Below are 24,301 nucleotides of genomic sequence, written 5' to 3' on the forward strand. Positions count from 1 at the left end.
ATCCCGAGTCGAGTTTTTCAGTGAAATAATGTAAGATTTATGGTGAAAAAAAATGTTTATTACTCCAAAGCGTCGGCTGTTTTGGCGGCGAATTTTAGTAAGATTTGTGCTTTTCGGTGTTTAAAGTATGTAAGAATTGCTGCTTTTAGCGGTGAAAATTTGTTTTGTAGCAAATTCAGAGCAATTTCTACAAAAATGAACTCTGCGCCACAATTCAAATACTAGCATACCATTTCTTGTTGTTATGGAAAAAAAACTCATTCCGCTTCGCGGCGAATCCTTTAGAGATTAATGTTTGTAAATTCAGCGTTTTTCGTGGTAAAGTTTATAGTAAACGTGATAACATAAATATTGCATTTATCGTTATGACCACACTGCAAACTTGAAGTTTGGCTGATGGATTAAGCATCGGAAAAATAAACAAAATTTTTAAAGATTTTATGCTTATGATCAGTTTTTAGTCATTCCAAGCAAACAAACATAAATAGGGTATTTCAAAGATCGTTCAATATTCAATTTTTCGTCTCAACTAAGATCTCTGATCTGCTTTTTTTGTTAAGTTTTTGCAGCATCGAAACAATTGATATATTTAAAAAAAAATCAGCAAATGAAATCTTTTATGTTGTAGGCCATAGCACAGGCAGTCCAAAATGAGTTATCTAAGAAGATATTTGTGCAACTAAAACCCAGTTTTGGAAATAAATTTGCTGGCAATAGCAAATAATGTGAGTACCCGAATTTACTCCGCGATCCAATTCATTACTTAATCAGTGTATGTTATTTCTTCTTCCCAAAATTATGTTTATAACACTTATTGGAATTTACAGTCTGTGACTGATATGATTCATTCGAGCATGAGTTCTTAACTTGAACGCAAATGAATGTAGTTCAACTGGACATAAGTGCTCACCTACTGCCCATCAACTTAGCTTCGGTAAATACCGAATGCCAATCATTTTTATAGCATCAATTAAACAATGTGCTTGATCTGAGCAGAATAGCTCCCTGCTAAATTTTTTCTTCTTTCAATACAAAATGTTGCTAGAAAATTATTCTAATTTATGCTACATCATGCTGCAATTAAACAAAGCAGTCGTTCCAGAACCCAATTTCATATGGATTTCAACTGAATAATCAATTAATTAAAGTAACTGAACTTTTTCTGTTTTTTTAATTTGAAAAGTAGCGTGACTGTTTGTGAGGCGTTTGGCACAGCTAATAGAGTCTATTCTAATGCTCTTTATTTCAACACCAATTAAAAGAAAAAATTTTGAAATTAAATGATTAATAATGACAATATTGCTCCAAAATTAATAGTATTAAAAACTCTCACTTGTAGCAACTTCTGATTTTTAAGATTATTTGTCATAGCTTATCTCATCATTAAGTTAAATCTCTGACCTAATTTTGAACGCAAAGCGAACATTCTGAGAACACTAGACAGGCAAATGACTTTCAAAATTTTAATATGCTAATTTAAATGCCATTGTTTTCTTCTTCTTGATACATTTCTATTCAATTTATCCTGTATTTGTCCGTTATTTTTAGAACATTTGCAACGGTGTCAAATTTATAACACGTGTTCTTTCTTGTATATATTTTAAGTGTCCCAAAAACCACTCAAATCCTGGGATCAACCGCGTCTTTTCCTTTATAGACCCCCCCCCCCCCCCCAACTCCTACGAAATAATAGCCTGCTCATTACTCTTGTTACAATGTTATATTTTACTTCGGAAATTGAGGGGGGCGTCATATGACTATAACCACTAAACTGGGGGGGGGGGAGCTATGATGATAAAGACCCCCTAACTGAGTTTTAATAAAGAACGTCTTCGGTTGCCCTTCGTCTCTCAACCCTCACAGGGCGCAAATCCTCCTCCCCTCCTGCAACCTCGGGTGACCTCTGCTCGTAGCGATGTGTTGATGATGATGAAAATGCGGACTCGGGTGTGAACTGGAATGTAGACATTGTGGTGAAGAGAGAGTGGTGTGCGTTGATATATTTGAGGCAGGATTCAAGCAGAACTTCAGTCATGTCCAGACAATGTTCCAGAGCCTAAAAGGGTCGAACGGATCTCACTAACCTCGAGAAATGAAACTGAAAATCTGAGAAAATTTCAAGATTCTAGTGCCATGCGGTACAGAAGTTTACATATAGAATAGTTTAATAGTCGCTACCTGAAGGGAACTGTTTATTTTACCCCGTCAATAAAAGTCTTCCAAAGATTGTGTGCAGAAACTATTACATAATGGGGCTATAATATCGTGTTTGTTTGTGGCACTACTTTAATGGAAAAGTCTCTTAATTGTTGGCTAGGTGAACATAACAAGGATAGATGTTGACATTCTATTGGAGAAGGGTAACAGCTCCCAGAAAGAACCATTTCAGACAATTCATATAATTAAATAACATTATGAACAAATCCATCCTTCACCAAACTTACAGGTTCCAGACATCTCTCACGCCATGACTTCATTTTTGTCATTCCTCCTTCTCTCTTAAGCACATGCTAATCCAATAAATTAAAGGCAAACCTTTTGAATTTGTCAATGTACAAACGACAGAACAATTCGAAACATTTTAAAACCTTAACATTTTCTTTATAATACAACTATTAGGAAGAAATTTTTAGGTTTTTAATTGTTGCACATTGCTTGTCGTTTTCCTTCAATAATAAATGATAAATGCAATATGGGTCCTTTCAACGATTTTTGTAAATATTTTTGGAGACGAACAAATCAGCTTCTTTTTTGACAAAGATGAAGATTTTGCTCTGCAAAAAAACCGTAATTTATGAAATAATGTCTCTTAAATCCCAAGGCAGAGCCAATCAGCGCTGAGTCAGTCTAGAGATATTTTGTTTTTTAGGACGGCCAGTACTCTGTTCATGTCACAAACCTCCGGGTTATAAATTCTGTGCACATTAAATTTAAAAAAAAACATAAGATAGTTTCTGTTCTACGCTGAATTTGAGTGCGTGTGTTTTATTGAACAAAAAAGGCAACCTAGTGTTCATACAAAGCTGCATGCTGAGGATGAGAGGGTTTGAAACACATATAGCTTTCAACAATTGAAACTCTGGGTACAGAAATTGGGATTCTATGTCAACTTTTTGTCTTTATTATCTCCACCAAAAAGTTTTGGCAAAACTCTTTAACACTTGTTCTTTAAAGGCATATATACATTACTAAGACTGATTTTTCGAAATATGTGTGATCGTTTGATTATTAATAGGAAATCAACAGAATCACATGTACGTATTTTTGCAGACAAAAATCAATGCTTTTCAACGATAAACAAATTTCTAAAGACACGTTACCGTTCAGCTATCTAAGGCAGAACTGTTAATAGTATTTAGAAATTTTGTTGCTCAGGGTCGCAAATATCTGGAGAATCATGGAAACACATCACTGGTTTGACCTTGACCTTTCATTTGCTCTTTGCTTTAAGCTTTAGACGCAGAACGATTTTATTTTTCAACAAACTATTTGTTTTTATCGTTTTCAGTACTCCTTCACTTACAGATAAATTGTTTTTGTTGACAGTTTTTTCAAACTGTGTCATGTCGCGTCCACATGCGCATACATATCGTCTCTCCTCGACGTCTGTTTCTTCCCACGACTCATCGTAAGAGTCGTCGTCATTTCGTCTGGTCACGTGGTGTTCACACATTCTGTGTCTCCCTGCCGAGAAAGGAACAACATCCCTCCCCAGTGTGGGACAGAGATCAGATCTGCCTTTGGGTACCACGGGATCCTTAGAAGGACCACTGAAACATTTGGAATCACTGTATAGTTATTATGCAATATGTTTCAACTAAAGATTAAGAATTGTTGAAAACTAAGAATTAGGAATCCTTGGGCACTAAGAAATGAGAATTGTCCAAAGCAAAGGATTGGGAATTGTTGAAAACTGAAGATTAAGAATTTTTGAAAATCGGTGCCCCATTAGTCTTAAGAGATTGGTCCGTCAATTAGCGATCAAAATGATATAAAAACTGGACATAGATATTTTCTGCCTGGGACAGTGTGGACATCGACATTTTCCATCTTGGACGGTGCGGAAATGCCATTTTTCCGTATAGGACCGCAGCGTCCGTATGAAATTGATTGAGATGATGCAGCGAAATAAAAATCCATTGGTCTGACAGATTTTGTCTGAGCGTTTTTATATCTTTATCCAGACTTTCTTTTCTTAACAAAAAAAATGGATTTAATATAAAGTGACGAAAAGTTCCAAAACCTTAAAGTGGAGGCACCACTGTGTTCCAAGGACGTTTGCAACGATTCCACACCATCAGCACCACTTGCACCATCGTCCGATTCCAGTACCTGCACTTCTATCTCTCTCATCTCAATTGACTCCGAACGTCCGTCATTTTCTTCCTCTTTAGCAGCACCCATTGTAATGAAGTTTGGAACCACCATTGTCAGTAATTTGGGGACCCAGAAGAGAAATTTGCAAGAATTTGAGTTGAAACTGCTGAACTCTTGTGATACTGAAAAATTATAACTCTGAATTCTGTCTGTCTTCAACAATTTGACAACTCAACTTTAATATTTGAGACAAGTACAAAGAAGCTTAAATTTCAAGTTACAGAAATTTTGATTCAAAAATCAAAGATGAAAGTTTGATCGAATACTCCGGAGCTGGTTAACGCTAGTAACAATAAGACAACAATACAAATAATTTTAAAACTAAAAATTAGGTTGTGCTGAAACTCGAAAAAGGATCTGAACTGGTCAAAACTGGTCTGAACAGGAAACGAATTAGCAAGTATTTACACAGTCAACATTATGTTAAGGTGAGATGATTAGAGCGTATGCGCAAGGTTTGTGCAGACGCTGCCATTACTAAAGTTTGCGCGTATTAAAAAGCAATTGTTGGTTCCTGTCTATTCAAATTAATAATTATTTTGAAGTTTAGTACATGAATTAGCATATTTCTGGTTATTGAACATACCGCCTTATTTCAAAATTAAGATGTGAATGTGTGAATGTGAATTAAAGAGTTTTAGTAAACCTTACACCTAATTAGCAGAACCTGGAAACTTATCCCTGGAAAACTTTTCCTACAAACAAATTTTGATAAACAAATGGGGAGGGGGGTTTCAAAAGTGTACCAATTGTACCTGCAACTTATCCCTCATGAACAAAAATTTTCTTCTATAACCTTATGTCAACATAACTTAGATCGTTTTTGCCTTAATAATGCAATACATAGGTTTGAATGAGGGTCAACTCCAATTGCAAATAATCATATTTCGGGCGAGTGGGGGGGGGGGGGGCTACTGACTGACTATTTATGTTCTGCAATTATAGATTTTCATATATTCCAACGAAATCAAAATTCATTTCATTTTCAACCCACCTTAAAATTCTGAATTGTGCGAGAAGTATGAGCGCGATGAGAAATTTGCTCTATATGCTTGATCAATTAAGCTATATTAATCTGTTTTATAGATGCAAAAACGGAATAAACCAATCTGTTCAAATATTTTGAAGCTAAGTATTTGAAACGAGATGTGCTTAGTCGCTCATGTGTGATTAATGGTCACATACAATAATCAATTAAACTAAACTCAAGTGAGGACGCTGAACTTTAATTGTTAAATAGTTTGCAACCATAATTATTCAACCACAGGAAGTAAGAGTTTACACTATTTTGAAAAGAGGCCATATAGCGTAATAGCTGAGAAAATCTGAAACACGGTTGTTATGGAGAGCTCTGAACAAAATTAGGAACAAGAAACGTCGTTATTGAATTGATCCATAACGGTTCCCTAGTTTTTTTTTTGCGGCAATCCATATCCAAAAATTGAAAACGTTAAATTTTTCTTTAAATTTGCTTATAAAAAATTTTCAAATGCCTGAGAATTTCAGGCTCGGTAAGATCAAAACCACAAAACATGCTAGTTTTTTTTTAATCTATGTCCACGTTTACTCTCCATTTCATTGTTTTCGGGCGAATTAATATGGGTGACAAAAACGTAGTCGTCAAACAAATTAAAAAAGGGTGAAAGCATGTACTTTTTAAGGGACCGCAAAATCAAAAATTTATTCTGGCAAAAAGAGTTCGGTTTCTCAATGCACACAGGCGGAGGTGAGCGACCCAGCCCAGCCCTGAGACAGATCGACTTGAGTTGCGCCCAGTGCAACAGACCCGCCTGTGCCACCTATCCCAGGTTGAGGTCCAGACCCAAATTTTCCTCTGATGAGACTTTCTAGACCGAAATCACACGTGATCAGACTTTCCAAGCCGAAATTACCTGTGATTGGACTTTCGACACTGAGAATGTCTCCGATCAGACTTTCCAGAACGAAAAAGTTTTGATCAGACCATCTCCATACCATGGTCCAGAATCAAACTTAGACCATTGCCCAGACCCAGACCATAATCAGACTATGATCAGACATTTCAGACCCAATTAGCCTCTGATCAGACTTAATCTAGACTATTTTGGTCAAATCATCAGATAATATATTTAACGTTATAATATATTCATTTCATGAAAATTGAGTTTTCAGTTATATATTCAACCAAGGCAAAGCCAATTCTAAAAGTAAATCCAATGAAAAAAAAACCCAAGTGCCAGAAAAATTTTTTGAGTAGTTCGGGGATTCATGATTTTGACTGAATAGATGAACTTAGAAAGCTTCGCATAATAACGTCTTTTATCTTCAGTTATTCCAAATCTTTCCGAAAGTGAACCGGCAGTTGCTATCATCTAGACCCCTTTGGTTCACATGAATGGCATCAGACTCTCGATGAGTCTCTGATCAGAATGCTGCTGTGTTGTTGACTCTTGGCAGAGACATCTTTTAGAGAAAAATTGCAAATATAATTTGCTCAAATCGGCCTATGATAACACTATGCTGCGCTCGAAGCCGCCTCTGATCAGACTCAAGTGCGCTCGAAGTGGTTATTATCACACCCAAGTGCGATCGAATCCGCCTATGATCAGACCAAATTGACTTCCGATTAGGCCATGTCCAGACCATGATCCAGACTAGTGCACTAAAACTGCCGTTCAGACCCCCGTATTTTCCCTCTGGAAATACACGCTGCACTCGAGTGGTTCTAATCAGAGGAAAAATTGGGTCTGAACCTCAACTTGAGAACGGAGATGCCAGACCTACATAAAACACTCGAGTACCAAGCTCATTTGCGCCACACAATGATGTTGCAGGTCCACCTGGGTTGCCGCACATACAGTACCCAGAAAAGTTTAAATAATTAAAGCTCTATTGATATAAGGATATGATGTCTTCTCTTAAATAAATATGTTTTTTTTCAGTGTTCCAATAAAAAAGATTTATTTCGCATCATACAAATCGTTCCGCTCACCAAAAAATGTTTTATTCTTGGCAGGGACCTTCCCACACCAAAACGAAAATGTGATTCTTTTAAACAATATACACAATTTATGTACAACCATTCGTTAAAAGAAGTTTAATATATATTAAGAAAGCGTTTCAGTTTAAAAAGAAGAATTGAAGAAGAAAGTTCTCGTTAAAACTGAGTTATTTTCCTGTTGTATTAAAGACTTTTTCTGCCTCCGGCGCACTCAGCCATTTCAAGCATCATGGAGGGCTTATACTGGCTGAACTTGGCCATTCAAAAAGATAATGGACCGGATACATGGCTAGCCTCGTAGGAAATGATGTGATCGGCATTTTTCATTATCACGAGGTAAGTAACAAGTACTGTTAATTAATTATATCGAAAAAAATTTTTTCAGGATAATAAAAGTTTGATGACGTTGGTGGGACGTGAGCCTCATTGTGTGGACGTCAGAATTTCAATCGATATTAGTGCACTGCACTAAGTTTTCTTCTGTATTTGGAGGTGTTTCGCATCATAGTTTCATTGTTCTGAGTTTGGAATTGTCTGAAAAATTGAGACGGATGAAAATGGCTCATCCTGAGTCTCGAACTAACGCGCGCTTTGTTAATATCGAGTTAGCTGACTGTGCTAAGTTCCATGTTGGATGGTGCATATTTTCAAATTATACCTGTTTGATCGCAATACGAATTAACTTCCAACCAATTAAAGCAGATAGGTAGTATAAAACAAATGATCTTATTTCGTATAATATAATAGTCGTCGGTCTAAGGAGAACAAATGCTAAAATATTCTGTTCGAATAGGGAGGACTGAAAAAAGAAATTTAACTTTGTTTTAGTTTCATAAAGAAAAGTGAATTAAAAAAATCAAAACTGACGAAAAGTAAGAAGTGCTTGATTACAAGTGCTACGCTGACCTAACCTTAAAACCACTGAAACCAAACCGCGCGCAGCACAAAGCTAGATGATGAAGTGTTTCTCTTGTTTAATTTAATTCAGTGGAGTATCCAATAGATGGTTAAAAAGACTGAAATAAAGATTTCAAAAGGAAAGGAAGCTTAATTAAAAAGATAGTTGCCGTAATTAGCTTCTATTTTGATGTTTTTGGTGATCTGTTCAGCCCCGAATTTACTAAGCGAGCGGCTGGCTGAATACAACGAAACGAATGAAGTGGATGAAAAATAAGTTGTGTCTGGCCCCGGATTGACTAAGAGAGCGGCTGGCCATATACTCGTAATATTTCTGATCAGATAAAAAGACGGCTATGTGCAAAATAAAAAGTAAGAGAGGGAAAAAATAGGAAGGTGACACTTCTCGGCTTCGGACTGCTATCGGTTCGATTTGTTAGTTACGTGTACACGTATTTCACCGCTGAGCCAATCGGCTTGGTTTAAACAATTATACTAAATCGTTTTGAGTTGGCTGTAGGTAATAAACGCTTTGACTGATATATGAAAAAAAAACAAAATCACATAGTGATAAATAAACAAAGTTGGATTCGAACCGTAGTTGTAGGTATAGAGATTTTCGTGTTCGTTGCTCCTCACAATTTCCGCTGCTGGCTAATACTTTGTCTTATTTCTTTTGCTAGTCATCAAATTCGTGTGATGTTTTTCGCTGCGATTTCAATATAAAGTTGCACTTTCTTGTTTTCCCGTTTTTGTCTTCGTATTCCTATTCATTCAATTCCCAAGTTTTCCACTGATGTCAGTCCGGCTGCCGATTTTTCTTGGAAAATAATTTATGGCCTTGAAACTGGGGATGCACTGGGGCTCTATCCTCGTTCTGTCATTCATCAGTGTTTTGGGCTGCTATCTACGCTGGATGGCTATAGTGCACCAGTGTGTCATTTTTTTTGTTTTTTAGTATTGAAGGTGATCGAGAGTACTTTTGCAATTATTAAGCGGGCACTGCTTTTTTTGTGAATTAATTCCACTACAGACTGTGTGTTGTGTTTGATTGCCCGACTACTATACCCGTTTGCTAGTTTAAGCTGAACTTTTCTAATTGTTTGCATGTTTGCTTCTTCATGAAGTTTTTGGACCTTGTAAAATCTAGGTTTTCGTAAGCAGATCCTCAAGGCTAGATTCTGGACACATTGTATTGTATCAATGAGTGCTTGGGATTGGTCAATCCAACAGGCATTTGAGTACCAAAAAGAGGCCTGATCCAAGATGTGTATACCAATAAAAGACTCTCTTCGTTGATGTTTAGATTGCTAAGTCTCCACAATTGAAATAACCTGCTGTTTGCTCTCTTTATTAGGCTATTGAAGTGATCGTTCCATCTGAGATGAGGAGTGAGAGTGATACCCAAAAATTTTAGCGACTGTGTTTTTCCGACGGGTACGCCTTTTATTCTTAAATTGAGCTCAGACTTTTTCTTAGATGGGTTTTTAAAAATCATGTACTGAGTTTTGTTAGGATTTATTTTAATTTTCAAGTGGTCACACTAGTCTATACTATAGGGCTATTTAGTGATGATTGCAGATTGTTTTGAATTAGTTGTGTTGAGCCAGATCTGTAGTACAGGGCAAAATCGTCAGCGAACTGTGAAATCTGTGCTTTCATTTTTGGCAATCGGCTAAAGTATATAAGGAAGAGAATGGGAGCAATTACGCTGCCTCGGGGCACACCGGTTTTCGGGCAGAAACTGGCGCTAACAGTAGATTTTATCTTTACGTAAACGTTCCTTTGTGTAAATGAATTTATCCACTTAATGATTGGGATTTTTAGTTCAATTGAATTTAGTTTGTGGATCAACCCTAGACGCCATACGGCATCAAATGCTTTTTCAACATCCAAGCAAACTAGACCAACCATTTTAGACCATTGGAAAGCTTCACTAACGTGCTGAGTGAGTTTGATAAGATTGTCTGTGGTACAGCGATGTTTCCTGTAAGCGCTCTGAGTTTCTCCAAATACATTAAGACTTTCGCAATGTTCTAAGACAATGTTTTTCACAACAGTTTCGCAAACTTTGGCCAGACAATTTATAACTAATAGGTTGATAGTTTTCAGCCTTTGATCGGTCTTTATTTTGCTTGGGTATCATTGTTATCTGTGATTCTTTCCAATTTACTGGAACATACGAGTTGTTAATTGAACTAGAAATGAGGAGGCAGGCTAGTGCTTTTATTCTCCGTGGTAACTCACTGAGCACTTTGTAGCTGATTTTATCTGGTCCTGGGCATGACTTTCTCAATACTCTCAATATTTTATCGAATTCCTTTGTTGTAATCATAATACGAAAGTTCCTCGTTGTCGAAGTTTGTACTTAGAAATGCTTTGGTTTCCTTTTCAATTTTCTTGCAGTGTTCGGCAATTTCTGTTGGTACTGTTGTGTGGTCCTTCATTGTGTCTTTTAGGAGCTCGCTTTTTTCATGATCTGTGACTGCCTTCGACTCTTTATATGTTAAATCGGGAAAGTCGCCAGTTTTTTGTTTTGGTTTTGACTCGTGGTCATTTGTTAGTTCTTTTATAGCTCTCCGAAAACCTTTGCTGCCCTTGTCTCTTGCTCTTTCCAAAATTTTAGCTCGTTTCTGTTCTTCTGATTGCCTGATTGATCGTTTGATTTCTTTGTGCAGATAATTTATCTCGGTTTTTAGAGACCTAAATTCATCGTCAACTGCACCTTTGAGTTCTCTTCGCATTTTTCTTTTCATTTTTATCAATTTTTGTGTCTCAATACTTTAAGGAAGCTGGTTTTTGTTGACACAGGAGTCTTCTAAGGATTTGTGTATTATTTCCACCAGATTGCTGCTAAACTCATTTAGTTCATCCTTTCCCGGATACTGCGCAGGCCAAAGCTCCGATGATCTATACGATTTTCTAGCGTTTTCTCTGAATTGTCTGAAGTCAATTTCCGATTTCAATTCAAATATTTTGTTTTTTTTGAGGCTAAACGTTGTGATTGTGGTTCTATGATCACTACCCAGATCCTCTGAGACTTCGAAATTGCTAAAATTCGTAAAAACTGTACTATCGCAAAAGTGTAAGTCGAGCATGTTTTCTTTTTTTCCGTCGAACGACTGATATGTGTGGTGACCGTTGTTTAGCATCTTCAAATGACCGTTGTCTATTAGAGTCAGGAGTTTCTCACCGTTTTCAGAATCATAGGAGCAACTTAGTTCTTGGTGGGGAGAATTAAAGTCACCACAAACAAAAATATTTGTCATACTTTCTGAGAATACCTTTTCCAGTGAGAGTGGTTTTCCACGTGAATTGTAAACAGATATTATCCAAAAGTCTCCAAAAAATGGTAGCGTGATGCATAATTTTAGTATTTCCAGTGTTTTTCCTCTGCAATCGTTCTCTTTTTCAGCTGGTTCTATTTGGTTTATGACGATGTTGTTCTTAATTAAAATAAGAGAGCCATGATGACTGTTGGTATAAGTTTCTGTTGCAACAATATAATTACGAAGAGGGCTTGTTTTCTGCTATTTTTTCACTTCATTCACGCAAATTATGTCTATGTCATTTTCGGCTAAGAATAAAATAAGATCGTTTATTTTGTTGTTTAGACCTCGACAGTTGCATTGCAAAATTTTGAGCTTATCCATTTTGGTTAAAGTTTTGGCTGTTTGCTATGTTGTTAGGTGGCATTGAATTAACTTGGATTACATTTGCACTCTTAATGCTTTCCTATCACACTTTGAGGTACTGATCCCAAAATGACATTATTAGCGGTTTAATCATCATGGACATTAGGACAAAAATGTGATTCTTTTAGCCTAATTTTAAAAAAAGATATTTTAAGATGTAGTTGAAGTTGAAAAAAGCAAAGCTATGCCTTACAGCCCGTAGTATATCATATTAGCCAAAAAAATGTTTCACGATGGCTTTTTACGTTTAGGCAAATTTTTAAAATACTACTCCTCAGTTAATGGTTTTGAGGATGTACATATGAAATGAATAAATTATGCTTAACTTGAAGAAAGTATGTTATTGCAGTTTACCTGACATTGAGCGCGAGAGAATCTTGTCCCGAACGCACGAAAAGCTGAAAATAAACGACCGAAAGGTTGAACAAGAGCGAGCAAAATCTTGGGAAGGCCGAAAATTTGATGAACGCATGAAAGCCTGAACTTGAACGCTCGAAAGTCAGGGAAAAGCTCTATTTTCGGGACATAAATTCTCAAAAATCGGTGAAAGCATCAAAAAAATGGACATAAGATATTTCCAACTGTGAGCCGTCTGCACATACTGGTTTTTTTGGCACCTCAATCTGAGCGCTGAACCGCTTAATCTTTTGTTTGACAAAGTGTCTTAGTTTTTTTCTCGAATTTTTTTGTTTTATGGCATGGCACCGTTCCCTTTGTGCATTTTGCTATCAACTAGCCTCCTTTTCTTTTAGTTTTTATATTTTTATTAAAGTAGCAGAGAATTCTTTGCCCAATACTCGTCAAGTCTGCAGTGGTGTTCCCTTATGTTATGTCGTGTCTATATCTTCCTCTTTGCTTTTGTAAACGACAAGTTGTTCTGTGTTATGCTGCAGAGCAATGGCTGTGCAGATTATTTCAAAAAATTGGGACCTGCACCGTTACAGTTGCGATTGATAATTAATAACTCTTATGCCTGTCACCGTAAGGAAGAGCAAACTTTGGCCCACAAACAACTACAATGGCATGAATAGAGCACAAAATACGCTAGAAACTTATATGAAATGCAAGTTATTCACCTGCTCATCGCTAGTTAAACATTGAGTGCGTGGGGCCTTGAAAACTGTTTACGTTCTTCATAAAAACGTTTCAGGTTTTTCTGTGGTCAGCGACGGCAGCTCACTCTGACTTCCCATCAAAAGTGATCCTACCCACTTGAAAAGTTGCAAAGAAAAAGGCTCTAAGTGGCCTTTGAGTGGCGAGAGATTGATTTACAAAACTTTCTGCTGACACTGGAATTGTTTCCGCTATCATGATACCAAGAACTGCAAGTGATACTGCCTTTTGCGGAAATGGTGACTGGAAAGCTTGACACGGACTGTTGAAAGTTTGCCACTGTCTCAGAGTCCGTCTAAAACAGAACTACAGTGACCAGAAACTGCACCTCGACGTACTTTCGACTGAAAAAAAAATGCTTACATGCTTTTCGGTTTTGAGCACCTTATTTGACTAACACTTGCAACAACGTCGCATGGCAACAAATGCTCTGGCGGTACACACAGAAAGAATTTTGCTTTGCATCATAGAGAAAACGACATGGGCACTTGGAGACAACTATATGGATGCACAAATTGTTGAAACTTAAACAAAAATTGATAATGATCTGTGTTAACTGACAGAAGAACTCATTTTAGGGGAAAATTGAACTGGTTGGATTTTAGTTCCAAGTTTTTTGTATTTTTTTTTAAATGTTTCAAACTTTCCTGTGTTAAAACAACTTCATCAGTACCTTTAATGTATTTCTCCATGTTTATCTATCTCAGACAACAGATCTGATTGCTTCTGTTTTAAATTAGATGCAAAATATACTCTATTTATGAGAAAATTTTCAAATCTATATTTAAGTATGTCAATATTTTAAATTTTTAGGATTTATTGGAAATTCAGTTGCCTCATAAGACTCTTCGTCTCAAATTTTTTCAGCTTATGATTTTTGTAAAATGCTGCAAAATTTTTAGTTCAAGAACGTTCACTTAATTTTTTTTTCATTTTTAGGTCAAAAATCAAAAAACTCCAAACTTTGCATGACGTCTAAATTGAGCTATTTTTTCAGATGATAAAAGGTTAACGTTTGCAAAACAAGTTAAATAGCACTGATGACACAGAGGGACTTGACGTCAAAGTAAACGGCTGGTGGGTCAGTTTGTCTTATCCAAAACCTTGTTCACTGTTTCTGAGGATTTTTAATCTGGATATTGCTTTTTGTTCAAGAGTGTCTTGTTCTTTCACTACCCTTATCGAATGCCAACCAACCAATCGCTGCAATAAAAATGCTCTAACCGTCCCCTGAACTGCGTTTTATTTACTGAAGTGTTTCGAAGCTGCAAAAATTCATCATTGATCCTGTGTCACAATGTACCAATTACAGTTAATTATGTTATCGTTTCTCACATTTACCTCACACATAGTTACGTTTAAATTGTTGCTCACAATTACGGGAGTGGAGGTTAAACACTTAAATGGTATTGTATTGTTTCAACCGTTTTGAATGGCTCCTATAGCGTAGCACGCTGCTGTAGTTTCAACATACAGTAATTGAAGCTCTTGTTTGTCAAACCAAAAAATTTTCGAAAAACAAATTTTGGAGAACAGCCCATAGATTAAAAAATGATAATCAATTGGATGTCAGCTCCTCACAGAAAGCCTGAATGATTCCCTTGGTTATCGTTAATTTTTCCACTCTTACTTTCCTATTCTGTCTATTTTTCCATTCCAAGTGTCGTTTGCCAGTGACTTGCGAATGAACATAAACATCTTTTAAGTAGAAGAAGGAAGCGACTAATGGTCAAGCAGATAGCTCAGAAGATATATATATATATATATATATATATATATATATATATATATATATATATATATATATATGGCGAGAAAAGTGCCCGGGTCGAGGTGTCAGCGCCATTCAACGCAAAATTATATAAGATAAGCAGTGAATGCGAACATTTTTGTATGATAAGCGTTGAATGCAGTGAAATTGCATAAATCAAGCGGTGAATGCGGTGAAAAACCTTTATCGCCTGGTAGCAGTGAAACTAAATATATTCACCGCTGAAAAAAAGTGTCCAAATTATGTAGGATAAGCGTTGAATGCGGTGAACTTACATAAATTCACCGCTTAGAAAAAACTGTTTAATTGTGTGAGATCAGTAAAGAATGTGGTGAAATTAATGGGGATTAATGGAAGAATTATTATATTTACCTTTCCACTAAAACTACCCGTTAATATTACATCCCTTTGATACATTTTTCTAAGCGGTGATTTTATGTAAACTCGCACCACTAGAGTAAGTGGTGAACTTCTCGCAAATCTTACAAAAATCCACCGCGCTTGTTTTACAGAAAGTAGAACGAATTTGAATTATAATCAAAACAAAAATTCTAGAATGTAGTGACAGATAGCGCAGAAGAAGAAGAAGTAGATGACACACAGGAGCTGCAAACTTTCCACTGCTTATCTTACGTATTTTTCCAATTTTTTCTCGACCCGGGTGTTTTTAGCTCATCAATTGTTACAATTAACTCAAGTTTCTTTAAATAGCTTGAAAGTTCGTATTTTGATCTCAAGATGAAATTGCTTTGCAAAGCTTTTTCTCTATATTTGTTTCCTTCAACACAAAACTTGAATCTTACGTTCATAAAGTCGAATTAATTTTTAAAATAAAAAACCAGTTCAGAAAGAATCTGAAAAATGTTTTACAAAAAGATAAAATTTTGGAACTGCAAACACTTTTAACATGTTAAATTAAGTGAGCTTCCTTAGAGATCTTCGGTTCAATAATCACGCCGCCCAGGTGCAGATCCAAGACGAAATCAAGTATGCTCAGACCGAGGATAAATGCAAGAGGGGGCGACGTGCGTTCCAAAATATGAATCTTGACACATCGAAAAACAAAAGAAATCTGGAAATGAATGCAAAAGGTTCTTGACATGAAAACAAAGAAGTCTGGACATGAACATACTGTTTTTTAAGCCGTGGTAAAAAGTATAAAAGATATCAGATGACTGTTTTTAGGGGTGATAAAAAAAATCAAAACTTAGAAGAAGACTTTTAAGTACCCAATCAAGTCGCATTCTTCTATATTGAAAACAGAAATTCACTCATTATTAAAATAAATAGCGAACTGTTGAATGCAAAAAACTGCACTCAGTCTTTTGCGTTATGTTGAAAATTATCTGCTTCTTGTGTTATAAAATGTATTGGAAGTTGAAAAAAGAAAAGTCATGCATTACAGCCCGGAGTATATATTTATAGCCAAAAAATATTTTACCATGCCTTTTAACGTTTAGGCAAATATTTTAAAATACTGTTTTCCAGTTAATGGTTTTGAGGATGTGCAAATGAAATGAATTAACTATGCTAACTTAAATCAAATAATTTATTGCAGTTTACTTGACTTTGAGCGCGTGAGAGTCTGGACATGAAGGCCTGAAATCCGAACATAAACGAACGAAAGGTAGAACAAGAGCGAGCAAAATTGCGGGAAGGCCGAAAACCTGATGAACTCTTGAAAGTCTGAACGTGAACGCTCGGAAGTCAGGGAAAACACTAAGTTCTGAACATAAACGAACAAAAATCTGTTTAGCGCACAAAGCCGGGAATCAAGATCTTTCCACCTGTGACTGTCTGAAGAAAACGGTATCTGTTTGGCACCTCGAACTTGGCGCTGAACCTACTAAACCTTTTTTTGAAAATTTGTGTTAGTTTTATCATTTTTCTCAAATACTTTCGTTCTATGCTCTGGCATCCTTCTCTCTGTGCATTTTGCTAATCAACGTGCCTCCTTTTCTCTTAAGTGTTTTTATATTAAGAAACTAGCAGAAAATGTCTGGTCTATCAATCTTGTGTACTGCGTTGTTGCCCAATATTCTCTCGTGGACGCTCCCTTCCTCCTTGTTTTTTACCAAATGACCTGTTGTAATGAGTTAAGCTATAGAACTCTGGAGATCACATCAAAAAGTGGAAGCAGTCCTATTATAGGTGCAATCGATTTTTATTAACTCTTATGGTCAACAAGAACAAACTCCAGCCAATAAAAAAGTTCTTCACTGACGTCACGTCAATGTATCTAGAAAAACGATAGAAAAATTTAAAAAAAGCAAGACGTGAGCTTGTCGGTGTCGTATTTCTTCACCTTGTCATCGTATGCTAAACATAGTGCGTGTAAGGACATGAAAACGCACTACGTTCTACATAAAAAATTAACAAACGACTTAGAGCAACATGAAGAAAGTTTTCAAAAGCTACGTTGTCCCAATGGACAACTACGACAGATCTCTTTAAGTTCCCACTAAAAAATTCCGACCACACTTGAAATTGTGAAAAGAAAAGCCGCAAATTAGATATTAAGAGATTGAAGTACAGAACAGTCTGCTGGAACTGTTTACGCTATCATAATAGCAAGGACTGCATATCATACGCACTTTTGCGCAAATATTGACAAGAACACGTGACATGGACAAGTAAAATTTTGTCACTCTCTGTAATTCCGAATTAGTCAGAAGTAAAGTGACAGAAAACTTCACCTCCACGTATTTTAGTATAAAAAAAAACGCCAATATAAATTTTGGTTTTGAGCATGTTATTTGACTAACACTTGCAACAACGTTTTCAGACGGGATATACTACTGAAACAACAGCATAAGCAAAACGTACTATACAGAAAGTACTTGAATTTGAAATATAGGGAAAAAGACATGAGCACTTAGTGACTACTATCTGGATGCACAAACTTTTGAGAGTTGAAAAAACTGTGATAATGAACTCTGCTAATTGACTCAAGAACTCATTTTGCTTCTTGAGTAACTAAAAGTAAAGGAAGTTGATAAAAGCCAATTCATGCCTGATAGACCACAGTATATCATGTTTAGCCAAATGAAAGTTCCATGCTTTTTTATGTGTACGCAAATTTTTAAAAATTTTTCTCAACAGTTAATCACTTTGAGGAAGTTATAATACCCTACAGTACACAAAATATATAAGTTACAGCAGCTTGACTTGATTTTGATTTCGTGAGAGTTTGATTATGAACAGACGGAAGCCTGAAAATGAAGAAATGAAAGTCTGAACATCTTCCCTCAAAATTTTGTGCAGGCCAAAAGTCTGGTGAACGCACAAAAATTTGATTATTAACGCACAAAAGTCAGGGGAATCCACAAATTTCTGGATGTAAACTCACTAAAGTCGGGTGAAAGCACAAAAACCTTGAAAAAAGTTTCCATCCGTGAAAGTCTGGACAAAACAGTTTCTCACCTCGTTCTTGGCGCTCAACCACTTGAACCTTATTTTTAATATCTTGTGTTATTCTTATTGTTTCCTCAAAATTTTTTTGTTAAATGGTCTGACATTGTTTTGCTGGTGTATTTTGCTTGACTAATTATGTTTCTTAGGAATCTATTCGACATTTCGTTGTCTAAAACTCTTCAAGTGGAAAATGCTGTCCCCAATGGTTCTCTATTCGGCCCTTGCTTCCTACTTGCTGTTCTAATTGAATTCTTAGAAGGTGTTATGCTGCAGAGCTATGGATATGCAGATTATTTCAAAAAAATGGGACAGGACCCGTTAGAGAACGAATTGATTTTTATTAACACTTATGATTGTAAGCGTCATGAAAAGCTGCAATGACATCAATTTATTTATAAATACGCTAAAAAAATAAATGAAATGAAAAACGGGGGCCTGACGGTGTTGCAGACATTTACATGATTATATCATCGCATGATAATCATAGAGCAAGCAAGGCCATGGAAACTCTTTACGTTCTTCTGAGAGTATTTTCAGATGCAAATGGGAGCTACATAAGGAAAGCTTTCAAAATCTACGTTGTCTCAGTGGTCAGCTATGGCAGATCTCTTTGACTTCCCATCAAAAGTTATCTCTCCTGAATTGAAAATATGCAAAATAATTCCAAAAAGTACTTTAGCGGCGAGAGATTGAAATACAAAACACTCTGCTGAAACTGAAATTGCTTTCGTCAACGTAATAACAAGAACTGCCTGTGATATTCATTTTTGCGCAAAATTTGACTGGGAAATTTGACAAGGGCTGGCAAAAAACTGTCAGTGTCTCAGAAGCCGTCTCAAACAGAAGTACAGTGACAAGAAACTTCACCTACAGCGGATTTCGGCTGAAAAAATGCCAAATTGATTTTTCAATTTCGATTATCTTTTTCGAGCAGCACTTGCAACAACGTCCTCAGACGTGACATACTACTGAATGAACAGCATAGGCAACAAGTATTCTGGCGGTACTTACCAAATGCACTTTGCGTTGAATTATAGAGAAAATGACCTGGGCACTTTGAGAATACAACCTGGATGCAAAAACTGTTGAAACTTGAAAACAAAAATTTGTTAGTGATCTCTGTCAGGTGATTGAAGAAATCATTTTCGTGGGAAAATTAAATCAGTCAGATTTTAGTTAAAAAGCCTTTGTAATTTTTATAATTATTTCTCGACTACCGTGCGCTGGCCGAATTTCATCAATATTTTAATGTCTTTCTACCTATATAGACAACAGATCCGGTGGCTTCGACTTTAAGTTAAATGCAATGTATAAGGTATTAAAATCCATATAACTTGTAAGTAGGTCAAAAGTTTAAATTTTTTAGATTTATCGAAGTTTTATTTTCAGTTGGCTAATGAAATTCATTGCTTCCACATTTTTAAGCTTATGAAATTTACAATCTTGTGGGAACGTTTTAGTTCAAGAGCGTTCAAAGTTTTTTTGAAACTATTAGTTCGAGAATATTCCATACTTCGCACGACCTATATTATGACGTCTAATTTGAGCCATCGACTCAGTTGATATAAGGTAACATTTGTATATTTTTAACAGTGCTGATGACAAACCGGGACTTGACGCCGAAACAAACACCTTGGGGGCCTTTTTTGTCAGTTTTTATCTTATCTAGAATCTCACTACTTTTGAGGATCATAAATCTGGATACCGCCTTTATTTTTCGAGCTTGTCTTGTTCTTTTCAAGCCCCTTATCGAAAGCCAGCCAAATTATCACCGCGTTATGAAGCCTATGAACTGTCCCCTGAACTGGGATTTTTTATGGTGAAGCGTTGCAAAGTTGCAAAAATTTATTATTATTCGGGTGTTAGTTGGTTTTTGATACCAATAATAGTTCATTATTGTATCGGTGCTCACATTTTGGTCGAAAAGAGTTACATTTCAATCGTTCCTCACATTTACGTAGTATAGGCTAGGATGAAATCTTCGAATATAAGTTAAATGCAAAAATTAGCAGTGACAGAAAACTTCACCTGCACGTATTTTATTATGAAAAAACGCCAATATAGCTTTTGGTTTTCAGCATATTATTTGACCAACACTTACAACAACGTTTTCAAACGCGATATATTGTTGAAACAACTGCATAAGCAAAACGTAATATACATAATGTACTTGAAGTTGAAGACCGAGGTATATCATGTTTAACCTGAAACAATGCCATGCTTTTTTATGTTTATGCAAAGTTTTATGAAACACTACTCACTACTCACCAGTTAATCACTTTGAGGAGGTTATAATACTTTAACGTATACAAAGTATATAAGTTACAGCAACTTGTCATAACTTTGAGCTCGTAAGAGTCTGGACGTGAACGCACAAAAGCCTGAACACGATGAAACGAATGTCTAAACAAAAGTCAGGGAATGCACTAATTTCTGAATACAAACACATTAAAGTCGCGTAAAAGTACAAAAAAACGGGGAAAAAATCTTTTCACCCGTGACGGTCTTGATAAAACGGTTTCACTTTTGCACATCAATCTTGGTGCTCAACCGCTTGAACCATATCTTTAATATCTTTTGTTAATTTTATCTTTTTTCTCATACTTTTATTAAAGGGTCTGACATTGCTTTCTTTGTGCATTTTGCTTGACTTATTATTTTGTTTAAGATTTAAGCTGAAATTTGTTTGTCTAAAACTCTTCAAGGCTGAAATGATGTTCGCCATGGTTCTCTATTCGGCCCTCGCTTCCTCCTTGCATTTCTAATTGGCTTGTTAGAAGGTGTTATGCTGCAGAGCTATGGCTATGCAGATTATTTCAAAAAATTGTGACAATCACCGTTAGAGTGAGAATTGATTTTGATTCACACTTATGATAAAAAACGTCGAAAAAAGCTGCAATGACATCATTTTATGCAGAGATATGCTGAAAAAATTAAATGAATTGGAACACGGGGACTTGACGGTGATGCAGAAATTTACCTGATCATCGCATGCTAATCATAGAGCGCGCAAGGTCTTGGAAACACTTTACATTCTTCAGAGAGTATTATTCAGATACAAGTATGAGCTGCATAAGGAAAGCCTTCAAAAGCTACGTTGTCCCAGTGGTCAGCTTTGGCAGATCTCTCTCACTTTCCATCAATAGTTATGTCACCAGAGTAAAAAATGTGCACAGAAAAGGCGCAACGAAGAGAGGCACTTTGCGTTGAATTATAGAGAACACCACATGGGCACTTGGAGACTACAATGTGGATGGACAAACTGTCGAAATTTTAATACAAAATTTTGCTAGTGATCTTCATCAAAAAGAAATCATTTTTGCGGGAAAATAAATCAGTTAGATTTTAGTACAAAATCTTTTGTAATTGCTATAATTATTTCTCGACTACCCTGTGCTGACCAAATGTTATCAGCATCTTTAATCTCTTTCTCCCTATATTGACAAGAAATCCAGCTGCTTCAATTATAAGCTAAAGGTAAGTTTAATAGTGACAGAAAACTTTACCTCCACGTATTTTAATATGAAAAAACGCCAATATAACTTTTGGTTTTGAGCATATTATTTGACCAACACTTGCAACAACGTTTTCAAACGCGATATACTGTTAAAACAACTGCACAAGCAAAACGTACCATACATAATATACTTGGAGTTGAAATATACGGAAAACAACATGAGCACTTAGTGACTACTATGTGAATTCACAAACTTTTGAGACTTGTAAAAACTTTGTTAATGAACTCTGCTAAATGACTGAAGAATTGATTTTGCTTCTTGTGTTATTAAAAAAAATAAAGTTGATAAGAACCATTTCATGCCTGACAGACCGAGGTATATCATGTTTAGCCGGAAAAAATGCCATGTTTTTTTATGTTTATGCAATGTTTTTTAAAAAAATACTCACCAGTTAATCACTTTGAGGAAGTTATAATACCTTACAGTATACAAAGTATATAAGTTACAGCAGCTTGACAAGACTTTGAGCTCGTGAGAGTCTGGATATGAACTCGAACAAGCCTCAAAATGAAGAACTGAATGTCTGAACATTTTCCGACAAAATTTTGTGCAGGAAAAACGTCTTGTGAACGCCCAAAAATTTGATCATTAACGAACAAAAGTCAGGGGAATGCACTAATTACTATATATAAACTCACTAAAGTCAGGTGAATGCACAAAACCGGGGAAAAAATCTTTCCACCCGTGAAAATCTAGACAAAATTGTTTCGCTTCGGCGCCTCGATCTTGATGCTCAACCAATTGAACCTTTTTTTAATATCTTTTGTTAAAATTATTTCTTTCTCATATTTTTTAAAGCGTCTGACATTGTTTTCTTTGTGCATTTTGCTTGACTTATTATGTTTTTTAAGAATTTGGATGAGATATCTTTGTGTAAAACTCTTCAAGGGTGAACTGGTGTTTCCCATGGTTCTCTGTTCGGCACTCGCTTCCTCCTTTTTTTAATTTACTTGTTAGAAGGCGTTATGATGCAGAGCTATGGCTATGCAGACTATTTCAAAAATTTGGGACAAGCCTCGTTAGAGTACCAATTCTTTGCACAAACTGTTGAAAATTTAAAACAAAAATTTGCTAGTGATCTTTATCAGGTGAATGAAGAAATCATTTTTGCGGGAAAATGAATCAGTTTGATTTTAGTAAAAAAGATTTTGTAATTGCTATAATTATTTCTCGACTACCCTATGCTGACCAAATTTTATCAGCATATTTAATCTCTTTCTCCCTATATAGACAAGAGATGCAGTTTCTTTGATTTTAAGTTAAATGCAAAGCTGAGCAGTGACAGAAAACTTCACCTCCGCGTATTTTAGTGAAAAAACGCCAATATAACTTTTGGTTTTGAGCATGTTATTTGACCAACACTTGCAACAACGTTTTCAAACGCGACATACTGTTAAAACAACTGCACAAGCAAAACGTACTATACATAATGTACTTGAAGTTGAAATATACGGAAAACAACATGAGCACTTATTTACTACTATTTGGATTCACAAACTTTTGAGACTTGTAAAAACTTTGTTAATGAACTCTGCTAAATGACTGAAGAACTCATTTTGCTTCTTGTGTTATTAAAAATAAATAAAGTTGATAAGAACCATTTCATGCCTGACAGACCGAGATATATCATTTTTAGCAATGTTTATGATTTAGCATCTTTATGATTATGCAATGTTTTTTAAAACACTACTCACCAGTTAATCACTTTTAGGAGGTTATAATACTTTAAAGTATACAAAGTATATAAGTTACAGCAACTTGTCGTGACTTTGAGCTCGTAAGAGTCTGGACGTGAACGCACAAAAGCCTGAACACGATGAAACGAAAGTCTAAACAAAAGTCAGGGAATGCACTAATTTCTTGATACAAGCACATTAAAGTCGGGTAAAAAAACAAAAAACGGGAAAAAATCTTTCCACCCGTGACGGTCTGGACAAAACGGTTTCACTTTGGCACATCAATCTTGGTGCTCAACCGCTTGAACCTTATCTTTAATATCTTTTGTTAATTTTAATTTTTTCTCATACTTTTATTAAAGGGTCTGAAATTGTTTTCTTTGTGCATTTTGCTTGACTTATTATTTTTTTTTAAGATTTAGGCTGAAATTTGTTTGTCTAAAACTCTTCAAGGCCGAAGTGATGTTCGCCATGGTTCTCTATTTGGCCCTCGCTTCCTCCTTGTTTTTCTAATTGACTTTTTAGAGGGTGTTATGCTGCAGAGCTATGGCTATGCAGATTATTTCAAAAAATTGTGACAATCACCGTAAGAGTGAGAATTGATTTTTATTCATATTTATGATAAAAAACGTCGAAAAAAGCTGCAATGACATCATTTTATGCAGAGATATGCTGAAAAAATTAAATGAATTGAAACACGGGGGCTTGACGGTGATGCAGAAATTTACCTGATCATCGCATGCTAATCATAGAGCGCGCAAGGTTTGGAAATACTTTACATTCTTCAGAGAGTATTTTCAGATACATGTATGAGCTGCATAAGGAAAGCCTTCAAAAACTACGTTGTCCCAGTGGTCAGC

The 24,301-nt window shown here is 35.8% G+C and overlaps 2 protein-coding genes across 3 annotated transcripts in view; one reads left to right on the plus strand and one right to left on the minus strand.

Annotated features, from left to right (window-relative positions):
* LOC142342955 (transmembrane protein 120A-like) overlaps positions 1-24,301 on the plus strand; it is a 241,844-nt gene that overhangs the window by 155,319 nt on the left and 62,224 nt on the right. The window lies entirely within an intron of this gene.
* LOC142351848 (uncharacterized) lies at positions 1,745-5,565 on the minus strand. Of its 2 annotated transcripts, XM_075404079.1 has the most exons (5): positions 5,372-5,565; positions 4,244-4,499; positions 3,524-3,770; positions 2,445-2,498; positions 1,745-2,056 (listed from the first exon to the last, which is right to left on the minus strand). In XM_075404079.1, exons 2-5 carry the CDS (start codon positions 4,426-4,428, stop codon positions 1,817-1,819), a joined length of 726 nt encoding a protein of 241 aa, XP_075260194.1. In that variant the 5' UTR covers positions 4,429-4,499; positions 5,372-5,565; the 3' UTR covers positions 1,745-1,816. The 2 variants fall into 2 exon arrangements, with proteins under 2 accessions (XP_075260194.1, XP_075260202.1); XM_075404087.1 differs by lacking the exon at positions 2,445-2,498 and having other exon boundaries at positions 5,372-5,563.

Source organism: Convolutriloba macropyga, chromosome 1 (assembly GCF_964194025.1).
Source record: "Convolutriloba macropyga chromosome 1, txConMacr16.3, whole genome shotgun sequence".
Classification (NCBI taxonomy): domain Eukaryota; kingdom Metazoa; phylum Xenacoelomorpha; order Acoela; family Convolutidae; genus Convolutriloba; species Convolutriloba macropyga.